The sequence below is a fragment of the Sinocyclocheilus grahami genome, unplaced genomic scaffold (assembly GCF_001515645.1).
Source record: "Sinocyclocheilus grahami isolate Dianchi unplaced genomic scaffold, SAMN03320097.WGS_v1.1 scaffold37.1, whole genome shotgun sequence".
NCBI lineage: Eukaryota > Metazoa > Chordata > Actinopteri > Cypriniformes > Cyprinidae > Sinocyclocheilus > Sinocyclocheilus grahami.
The window spans coordinates 617,921-630,060 of NW_015505216.1; the positions used below are offsets into that span (position 1 = coordinate 617,921).

Here is a 12,140-nt window from a genome sequence, read left to right on the forward strand (position 1 = left end):
TAGCTTCCCCCCCCCCCCCCTTTTCCTTTGCTTTATTTGCATACAATACCTTGAGGAAACTGAACGTATCAGATCATTTTGTAATATTTGAATTAGTTTATTGACTCGGTTCCCACGGCCATAGAAAACCTAGAAAATAATAGCTATTTTTAAAGTGCCCCTATTATGCCATTTTTAAGGTTCCTAATATTGTTTTGGGAGTTTCCTACAATAGGTTTACATGCATGCAAGGTCAAAAAAATTTTGTTTTCTCAAAATATGCATTTAATATCACCTTATTTTTCAATGATTTTCAAACAATTCGTTTGAAGCAGTTCAAAGATCCAGTCTTTCTAATCCCCTGCTTTCCGTGAGTTTACTCACTATAGGTTTACATGCATGCAAGGTCAAAAAAATTTTGTTTTCTCAAAATATGCATTTAATATCACCTTATTTTTCAATGATTTTCAAACAATTCGTTTGAAGCAGTTCAAAGATCCAGTCTTTCTAATCCCCTGCTTTCCGTGAGTTTACTCTGCTCTGATTGGTCAGATGGCCCAGTCTGTTGTGATTGGTCTACCGCGTACAACAGATGTCTGAAATGATACGCCTATTGTCATAGTTCTGTATTTTGAACACTCAATAAAAAATATAAACATTGATTATTTACCATACATACAAGTTGTGAATCAGTGGATTCAGCTGGTCCAAGTAAACTGGGTACTGAGCCATCCTTCAAGAGCAAGCGTTTTGTGAATCCCGCATTGACTTTTACAGCGTAGGACACAGTGTCTTCTCGACATGATGTTAACCACATGAACAAACTACAGTGTTTGATGGCGGGTCAAGTTGTTCATGGCTGGTCAACATAGAACATTGGCAGGCATTATGCAAATGTGTTACCCCGTGACGTGTAGCCATCACGGAAGTGGGTTTGGAATTACTAACGACTCATTTAGGCTGTTCAGAGTTGATTATTTCTTTTGGGAGACAATAACTTTATTTATTGTGCACTTTCAGCTTTACAACTTTGCAGATCGTTTACATTCACATATAGCTACATTACACACTGCATGAAAGGCAATATTCAAAATGGCATAATAGGGGCACATTAAAATTGTTATTTTCAGATCAAGAAAACTCAGGAAAATAAATACAATCATTAGGAAAAATATGGAATATTAAATACTTTTCATAGGTGTGTTCAGCTTTAAAATATTTTATTGGCAATTGCACTTTGTTATATTCCAAGTACGTGTTTAATGCATTTACATTCAAGTCGCTTGGTGCAAAGCAGTTTATCTTTTTCTTACCTAGGACACATTAAGAGAAGCTTTTACGTAATTCTATTAATGCACTTAAAAACAGAGAATTGAATCATTAATTGAAACGGAAATTAATTAAAAAGATTCAAATTGAATATCATTGTGAGAATCCTGAATCTAATTGATTTGCTTTCTACCCAAAGATTCACACCCCTACAAAGCACCGTATGCTCCAAAAGTGGGAAGAGCCAAATCTTATGAAATAGCTCTTGGCTGACATTTTAGGGGAAAGAGTAGTGTCGGATACGACGTTAAAGACTGAGAATAGCGGTTGTGGTTTTGGTCCTGATTATTGGCATAGCCCAGATTAGGGCTCGCAAAATCGCTAGCCCGACGTCCCAGGGCTATTGTGTTTTCCAGTCGGGCTACCAAAATGTATCACCGCCCTGCCCGACAGGCTATCTTGAACAATGATATATAAAATTCCTTCCTTGATTTGCATTGTTCACTAGCTTGTAGGGGTAAAACGGATCATAGTTGATCGTTTGCACGTGTTTCTATGTCTTGCCGATCTAAACATTCAAGTGTTTTAAACCATTCACGCGCATTCGTAGCTGTGCGTACTCATTGAAAGCCCGCACAGAGAGACGCGTTTCAGACAATGCACGTACACAGAATTGATTCCTCTTTCGCATATCCTTGCATCTGAATGAACACATACACACAAAATTATAATCACAGTCGGTTATGTCTTAAGGGAATGTAAACAGTGGTGAAAGAAATCTCAAGTGCATCATTATATTGGATCCGTGCATTCGGTCTTAAAGGGACAGCAGCCTATAAATACCAGCTGATCCATAAGCGCCACCTGTGGTCAGAGAGTGACATTTGCATCTCATTCACAAAGCTAAATTCAAATCAATCTATTCTGTTTTGCTTCAAATTTCGAAATTATACAATCTAATTGCAATCTATATTTATAAATAAATATATATATATATATTTATTTATCTATATTTATTCTTTTAAAAAAATCAACAACTAGCTTTCTATCTTTTTCTATTCCATCTACTTGTTTTTCTTTGTGTGTGTGTATATGTGTGTACTATATATACAGTGGGGCAAAAAAGTATTTAGTCAGCCACCAATTGTGCAAGTTCTCCCACTTAAAAAGATGCTAAATCTAGTTAACATGTATTTAGCATTTTTGTTTGAATCGTAATTAAAATGCAGTGGTTGCCTCTGATTTTAAATGGAAAAAGCACAGCCAAAGCATTAGTTTGTTTATATGAAGATATTTATTTTATTTGTATTATTTAATTATTTGATTTGGGATTAGTTTTACAATTTCAAGTTAGTTTTATTATTTGACATATTTCAATTTCACAAAGAAATGTGCAGCATTTTGTTGGAGACATAAAAGGACACCTTTTCATTTATAATTTGTCTTAAATTGTGAGAAAATTGTATTGTGAAATCAGTATCGTGAATCGCGTCGCATCGTGAGTTGAGTGAATCGTTACATCCCTGTATGCTACTAGTTTTTGCTGTGGTATCAAAGAAGTATTATGTTATTTAAATAATAAAGAACCATATTTTTTTGCTCATCTGCGAAATGATCCGATCTGTTACTCAAAATCTGATATGATAATGCAATATGATCTGAGCTGTGGGTTTTGTGACCTGTTGCACCCCTACTCTCTTGACTTGTTATTTGAAGAAAAAAAGCGATCAGTGAAGTTTTTAATCATGCTAATTTGTCCGCGGTGACCAGCAATTTTTACATTTTGCGAGCCCTGCCAGATGCATATTTTATTTTATTTTAATTTTTTTGTGGTCATTTTGTTTACACATTTGACACAAACATACAGGTTGAACTGAGATTGTCTGGGATTGTCAGTCACTTGCAAATCATTTAAAGATTCTCTTTTAGCCAGTGAGGACCAGATGGAATAAAAACTGCTTTCACTTTTTTTTTTTTTTTAAGATTCTTAAAAGCTGGAAAAATAAAGCCATGCCAAGTCTGATTTCAGTGTCTTTCATAATGCCTCAAATGTCACCTGAAGCAAGAGAGATGGCCATTGGCGTGCTGCAGGCAGGTGTGTCGTGTGCCAGTTTTGCCAGACACTATGAAGTGAATCCGTGTTCAGACTATAAAGAAGGTATCAGTAAACCAGCATGACAGATGGCCATCCAAGATCTAGTTGTCCTCGGGTGACCACACAAGAGCAGGATGGACCCATAAGGGTGATTCAGATACGTGACCCTTCTACCTGCTACAGGCCAGCATCATTATGAGCTCCTTCTGAGGAAACTGGATAACATCCAACAACTATAGATGTGGCTCTTTGTCTCTGTGCACAAGAGAAGGCTTTTTTATATTCTTAGTTGTGTTTGCTAAAGCAAGTTTCAATGTTATTGTTATTTCTGATGCATAGAGTTGACACATTCCAAGCTCACTGTCACTAAGTGCTAACACATCACTCATCCTCGCCGTTTGTAATGCAGGGCTGTACGTTCACTTTTTTTTCCACATAGCACTGGTGCTACAGAGGTTGAAAGTTTTGTAGCACAGGTCAAAAAGTTGTAGCACAAGTATAAAACGTCTGTTATCATGTCTGAAAACAAACACAAGTAATGGAGTTCATCACTTAAACAGGCACTGATGTTCCATACTGAGCACAAAAAATACAAACCATCACAAAAATTGTTTTTAGACAAAGTGCAGAAACATAACACCTCTTAAACCTTAACAAAAAAAAATAATGGCAGACATTTAGGCCAAAGTGAGCAAAGATAAAAATCTTTGTCATTATTTTATCTTTGTTATTAGAAAATAAGAACAAAGATATACATTACAAATACACATAATATACAAATAAAACAAATAGTGCTTTATTTTTCAGGTACAGTATTTAGCTGTAACATTCAAGAAATTGAATGAACAAATATTAAAATAAAACACTATATACATCAATTATACTTTTTTAAAGCAACTGACTGGTGATAAGTTCATCAGTCAAGAGCAGTGAGTGATTGTTTTGTTGTTTTATTAACATTAAAATAATAGTTCACCAAAAATGAAAATTCTGTCATCTGTCTTTCAATTCTGTCATAGTGTTTCATTTTTACACCATCATTTACTCAAGTTATTTAAACCTGAATTATTTTCTTTCGTCTGTTGAACTTAAAAGTTATTTTTGAAGAATGTGGGTAACCAAGCAGTTGCTGGTCCACAGTGACTTCCATAGTATTTTTTCCTTCTGTCAAAGTCAGTGTGGACCAGCTACTGTTTGGTTACTCACATTCTTCAAAATATCTTCTTTTGTGTTTAGCACAAGAAAGAAATTAATACAGCTTTGGGACAAAATGTGAGTGAGTAAATAATGACAGAAATAAAATTTTTTGGGTGAACTATCCCTTTAATGACAGTCAGCAGCATGTTTAGTACTGTCCCTTTAAGAGCTGCACGTGTTTCTCTCTCAACTGTTTACTTTCATTTTAGACTTAACCAACTGTGTTTATATGTAAACCTTGTGTGTTTTTGACAGTATCAGATGCAAAAGACAACTTAGTCTAGTAATCAGGTGCTTTTTGACAGGCTTAGTGTGAGCGCACTTCATGAGTACGCGCTCAGAAAAAGCGCATGCGGAAGAGCACGTGAATTAAAAGTTTAACTGGTATTGCTTTAAAGCAGATGGAAATGATGTAGTTTTGTGATTGTGCACAAGTGCAGTGTCCCGTGAGAGTAACTCTACCGCTGAGCTAACACTGATGTGCATGCATGTGGCGTTGTACATTATATTGAGACGGACAGAGGCGCCAGAACTGCAGCTGATAGAATGTGCGCTATAGCACGATGCTATTATATTTCTTCAAAAGCAGATCGTGGAGACATTTTAATCGTCCACGATCAAAAATTGTCATTTCACCTCTAACTACCAAGTATAATCAATCTCACACACACAAACAAGCACAACGAACTTCACACTATTAAGCGACTGTGTTATGAACATGCAAAACTGTATCGCACGCCTGCTACAGTGGTAAATTTATTCATCGCACAGACCAGTTTTTTCGTAGCACGTGCAACATATATGTCGCACTTTACAACCCTGTAATGTATGGAAGTCTATTTCTGCCACAGAGTGGGGGGAAAAAATAAAAAAGATAAAAATAACACAGACAAGTAGAAGAAAGATTAAAGGGATATTTCACCCTAAAATGAAAATTCTTTCATTAATTACTCACCCTCATGTCGTTCCAAACCCATAAGACCTTCGTTCATCTTCAGAACACAAATATATTATTTGTGATGAAATCTGAGAGCTCTCTGACCCTGCATTGACAGGAAGGGAACTACCACATTCAAGGCCCAGAAAGATAGTAACGACATTGTTAAAATAGTCCATGTGACATCAGTGGTTCATCCTTAATTTTATGAAGCTACGAGAATACTTTTTGTGCACAAAGAAAAGAAAAATAACAATTCAGCAATTTCTTCTCTTCCGTGTCAGTCGACGCATGTTCACGAGAGTACCACGACGCATGCGTGTGCATTCCTCTGCTTGTAAACAAGGTGCAGCGCATCTGGGTTCTGAGTCAGAACGCCGGCTCCTGCGTCAGCAGAATCATCACACACATGCATTGTGGTACTCTCATGAATGGCGGCAGAGACTGACCGGAAGAAAAGAAATTGTTGAATAAAGTTGTTGTTTTTGTTTTCTTTGTCCACAAAGTATTCTCGTAGCTTCATAAAAACACATGATTACAAGAACTAATGTCACAGTTATAAGAAATAAAGTAACATTTATGTAAAATAAATGCACAGTTGCAATATATAAAGTCACAGCTGGTATATATAAAGTCACATTGTGTGACAGAAGGTCGCAATTACTTAGACTGAAGGGTGCATTTATTTGATAAAAATACAGTGATTCAAGGGAAATATTTAGCTTTTATTTAATGTGAATTATTCCTGTCATGGTAAAGTTTAATTTTCAGCAGCCATGTCTCCAGACTTCAGTGTCACGTGATCCTGTAGAAATCCTTGTAATATGATGATTTGCCGATTATCAATGTTGTGCTACTGAATATTTTTGTTGAAACTAATAAAAAAATATATATAAATATATATATATATATATATAATAAACTTATAGTGTATGTTTTATTATTTGTAAACCCGATATGTTTTTTTTTTTTAAACCATGTTTTTCACCATTTGTTTTGTAGCATGGCTGTAAATAAAAATTTTAAAAACAATAATAATAACACATTTATAGCGTATGTTTTATTATTTGTTGACCCAAGATTTTTTTTTTTAAACCACGTTTTTTTTCCATTAGTTTTGTAGCATGGCTGTAAAAATAAATAAATCAATTAAATAATAATAACAACACCGTTATAGCGTATGTTTTATTATTTGTGGACCTGAACTTATATATATATTTTTTTAAACCACGTTTTTACCATTTGTTTTGTAGCATGGCTGTGCCATGGTTTGTTGCACACATACCATGGTAGTTTTTGATTTCTGAAGACATCTTTACACAGCTAAGTACACAAAGGTCTGCTCTCTTTCTGCTCAGAAAGACTTATTGCTGCTTAAAAGCTAGAATAAATCATGCCTGCAGTGTAAATTTGGCGTTATGGCACCATTTAAATACCATTAAAATTCATGCAGTACCATAATGTGTATCAACTGTCTTAACGATCACTGTCCAGTGCACCATTGCAACAGTGTCTTTAGTGATTCTTTTTATAGTGTTGTGTGTTTGAAATATGTGCCCAGTGTTTTTTGCCTCAGTTCTGCTTTAGTTGAACCCTAACACAACAGAAGAATGTGTGTATGACAGGAGAGATCAGTTCTCCATAGCTGCGGCTCATGAGTGCATCAAACGGCCGCTCTAGCGGAGGTGACCTGAGCTCTCACTGAGCCCGAGAGAAGGATTCTCTATGAGTCTTTTCATCATTCTTTGTAGCCGCAAATAGGGACTAGCTGTGTGATATCTAGATTACCTGGACAGACAGCTACTGCATCATATTAAAGGCCTTACCAATCTTAGCTGTCAGCCGCACCACAGGAGCAGCACAGATAGCACAGCTGCCTCTCTCTCTCTGTCTCAGATGCTCTGACTGTCATTAGTTTTGAGTTGTTTATTTTTCAAAACTTTAATTCTGGCTGCACAATAGCACATCTGGTAGTGTGACGGTTGTCAGATACTGTCATCTGCACTTCATTATATAATTGCAGCATTGCATATAAATATGCACATATTTTACCTGTAAAAATAGTTGTTCTGAAACTCAAAACCAGCTGCCTTACTATATAGCAATTTTTGGCATCATAGCCCTAACAATGTTTTATATATATATATATATATATATATATATATATAATATAACAAAGAGTGAAACATTTAAGGGGGTCTGAATACTTTCCGTACCCACTGTATATAACTGATTTACTATTATAATTGTTATTAATGTTTTGAATAGGTTTTTGCTTTATATTTTCAGGTTTCATTTAAATTTTAGTTATATTTTTGTGTGTTTTTTGTCATTTGGCAACTAGCTGAAATAAGTCTGAAACTTTTAATTATTTTATTTCATTTTTTTTCCCCCCAAGTAATGAAAAGTGATGCTATGAACTTTTAATTACTGATTTTTTTTTTTATGGTTTTAGTTTTAATTTATTTTCAGTTAATGTTAATAATCCTGATATTAGGCTGTAACCCCATTTTAGTCAGATTCTAAGGCGGCATTGCATGTGTGAAAATTTAAGGATTGAGTAAAGACAGAAAATACAATTTTAAATATATTTATAGTTAATTTGTTACTGAAAGCATTTGTGAAATTATAACTATATAAAAATGTAATAAAATATCATTTAAATGGCTATTTCACTAGCTATTTCTGTGCTCTGCATTTTAGAATTGTACATTTTTATGTATTTTTATTTTGTGGGTTATTTTTAACATTTTGTGGTTTATTGTTATTGTCAATTATGTCTACCTTGGGGAGTTGCTGCCCTTTTTCGTCGACATCAGTGCGGCTCACTAGGCGCTGGAACTGATCTAGTATGTTCACAGCTGTTCGGTGGGTTTATGGGAATGTCGTAGACTCTTCAAAAGAAAACCCTGCACTCAAACCGTGTATCCATCTTGCTCTAGGTGGAGTCGACCCAGAGCATGATTCGCATACTTGGTCTCTCAGCAACTCTGCCAAATTACTTGGATGTGGTGTCTTTCCTGCATGTGAACCCATGCATTGGATTGTTCTACTTTGACGGTCGTTTCCGTCCTGTTCCACTTGGCCAGAGCTTTGTTGGCATCAAGACTACAAATAAGGTACCCAGCAGCCAAGAAATCTCAAGCTATGCCAAATACAATGAGTTTTTCAGTCATCTTTTAGTCAGAAATATGAAATGTCATTGTAATTGTTATATTCTCGTCACAGGTCCAGCAGCTGCATGACATGGAGGAGGTTTGTTATGAGAAGGTCCTGAAGCAGATCAAAGGGGGTCACCAGGTAATGTCAGTGTGTGCTGAAGACCTTTTTGTCATTTAGCAGACTGTATATACAAAATTATGACTGAAGTGTTGGGTTTTGTAAGGTGTCAAGGACTCAAAGGAGGTTAGATTGTGATCTCAATCAGTCCCGTTCCCATGTCACCCTGAATTAGATCTAAACTTGTCTGCCTTCAAACAAAAGATTCTGGTAGCTAAGAATGAGCAAGACCAATACAATCCTTAACCCAGTGGTGGTGCCGCCCTCTTTTATAGTTGTGATGAAATGGAAGTAGCAACAGATCTTTTACGCTCAGTCTGTTTCTAAATGTAGGGTGGGATTTTATCCATCAGTTGTTGATTGGTTTTTAAGATGTGGGCGTTGCATTTAAAATTGAAGGCAGATGAACATGAGTTTACAGGGAAGAACTAAATGATTGGAGAAGTCCTGCATAAGTCACCTGAAAGAGGTCTGTCGTTTTACTGGAAGATGAAATGACAAATATTAAATAATATTTTGATTAAAAATTACAAGGTCAAAAAAACAAGCAGCATGTACAAAACATTTAAAATAAGATCAGTAACATGCATTTAGAAATAGATGCCGTTACAGTAATTCCAAACAAAGCCACTGCAGAACTTTGTGCCTTTCCGTGCAACACAGAGCCATGTTTATTACTGAGTGAATCTACATTTTTGAACGACTCGAGTGAGCGAATGACTCAGTGACTCATTCATAAAGATAGTCATTTGCTTTGTTTCTGAATGAATCAGCCATTTGAACAAATCGATTGAATGAATGACTGAATGATTCACTCATTAAGACTTGTTTTCACCTCCTGAGAGATTATAGCCTTAAAGGGATTCCCATTTTCCACTAGTTGGTATGATTTTTAGGGTCTTTATGAAATGTATGTAACATACTTTAGTTAACCCTCTAAGCGCAAAATTGCGACAAGATGTGATACTTAATAAAATAGGCTGTAGATCCTAATATGGTGTAATATCTAATTTGTATTCCCTACCACTAGATGGCAGACATGTAGTACTTCGATTCTAGACCAAAATGACGTCATGTTCCTATTCAAAGTGTTCGAGGAAATAGCAGAGCATGTGAGCTATCTGTCATAGATGCGCAAGCAGTTCAGTTCATAGCATGCGAGTAAATTGTGAGATTTGTGAGAGAAAATCGCCAAATGGCTAATAAAAAGTTGTACCGTGAGGATGTGTTGCAAATGTTATTCGCCGATTCTGACTCTGAAGGGGAATATTTGCCTTTTGGAAATGACGATCGGTCGTCTAATAATCGCGCTTCTTCCGGTACATCTTTGCAGCGCAATGGTGCCGCCGTGCAAGGCGAGAGTGTTCACAAAGCACAAACAAGTGGTCATTTCGACCCTTTGCCCGATGGGGGTGGTGGCGGTGGACGTGGTCGATGTGTCCATAGGAGAGCTGTTACTAGAGGTAGAGGCAGCAGGGGTAGGAGAAATAGGGCTGGAAGTAGCACTAGCTCTTTGGATCCAGTGCCCCAAAGAGGTGGGAGTGGCCGCGGTATACGGTGCAGTCAGTGTGGGGTAGGTCTGTGCGCTGTGCCATGCAATGAGAGGAACAATACTCTCAAGAACTATAAACTGTGTCACCTAGATACCTGATTGGGCAGATAGCTGGTCAACTGATCAAAAAATAGGCACATGCATTTTACTATGGCACAGTAATATAGTAATCATTTACTACTTTCTCCTGTTTCTACTGTTGATTTCCTCTTTTCCTGATCATTTGGATTGAGGATAAAAAGACAAAAAAAGCATGCAAATAAATTCAAACATCCATTCAATATCTATTATTTCCTGAATATTACTGATGAACTGGTCAAAAATAGGCTACTGTTCACATGTGTTTTACTACTATATAGTATAGTAATAGTAATAATTTAGTATTTTCTCCTGTTTTATTGCTGGTTTCCTCTTTTCTGATCATTTGGAATGAGGATAAAAAGACAAAAAAACAACATGCAAATAAGTTCAAACATCAATTCAATATCTACTATTTCCTGAATATTCTGAAATTCAAGATGCCCCCTGATGGCGTCATAATATGCAAATTAGACGAGTATTTTTACACCCCACATAAACTTTCGGTCATGCCCAACATTTTTCTAATTTACAGTAGATCTCTATCTTTAAGCCCTTTCAAGCCACAAGCTTTTGAAATCTTGATGTCAAAATCCAGCATTTTTTTCAAAAATCTCTAAAAGGTAAAAAGTCCTCAGTGGTTGTAAAACAACACCCTTTTTACCTTGTTAAAAACAACTCTGTTCACAGCGAGCTGTTTCAGTGCATGTCTCTTTAAATGATAATGAGCTCTGCTCCCCCCGCCCCTCTCTTCTGTGGGGCGTGTCGACGAAGACGTGTGAATTGCTGCCGTATATGACTCGGAGCTGGTCCGAGTATATGACAGACGGAGCACTATAGAATAGGAGCGCAATAATTCAGGCTAAAATATTTTTTTACTATAATATTTGTAGTTGGGCAATAAATGTGCCATGTGTATCATTTTAAACCTAAAATCAGGCTGTGTATTTTATGATAGCTGTAAATGACTATTGTAATGGGGTAATCGAAATATAATGCAATTAGTCTGTGCTTTTGTTTTTATTTCTATTCATTTTTACTTTAGTGAATTTAACTTCTGATTTAAATAGCATTGTTTTTAGATTGTAATATTACAATATTAGAATGTAATGTGATTTTAGCCCCGTTTTCTCCACATAATATATAGCATGGCCTACATGGTTACTTTCACTATATTTGTTTTCACTGCCATTGGACGACCATTAGGCAGGATGTTAAAAAAAAAAAAAGTGTTGAACTGGGTTTATTTGTTCCCATTTTAGAGAACAATCCCCCAACCCCCATGGCAGCAAATCGGAGAGAAAAAAAAACAACTTTTTTATTTATATCATCAAATTTCTTTATAAAAATGGCTTTTGCAGAGTCTTGGATGTAAAATGCTAGTGCTTTGCAGGAATAATATGAATGGAATAGTTAACCTACTCCAAACACAGAGGATGTTTTCATCCGTGAAACACTAGGATGAGGGATGTGAGGATGGTAATTGTAACTGTCAAGCTCCAAAAAGCACATAAAAGTAATATAATATAACAGTCCATATAATTTGTGCCATTTATAATTGGTTTCCCCTTACCTGAAACCCCCAACCTCTACCCATTAATCCTAATACTCATACCCCTCTTCCTAGTCCAAACCACAAACCTTATTACAGATCCCAATCCTACAGAAGAAGTCAACACATGTTAGCAGTGTTGGTCTTGATCTGTCGATTGGTTCAGTAACTAAAAATAACAACATGTGAGAAATGTGTCCAA

The 12,140-nt window shown here is 36.1% G+C and overlaps 1 protein-coding gene across 1 annotated transcript in view; it reads left to right on the forward strand.

The window, feature by feature from the left end:
• Positions 1-12,140, forward strand: part of ascc3 (activating signal cointegrator 1 complex subunit 3) — a 160,358-nt gene that overhangs the window by 66,072 nt on the left and 82,146 nt on the right. Inside the window, exons 5-6 of the mRNA XM_016267399.1 lie at positions 8,420-8,596; positions 8,706-8,777. Of these exons, the coding sequence (XP_016122885.1) occupies positions 8,420-8,596; positions 8,706-8,777 (249 nt within the window). The remainder of the gene's footprint in view (positions 1-8,419; positions 8,597-8,705; positions 8,778-12,140) is intronic.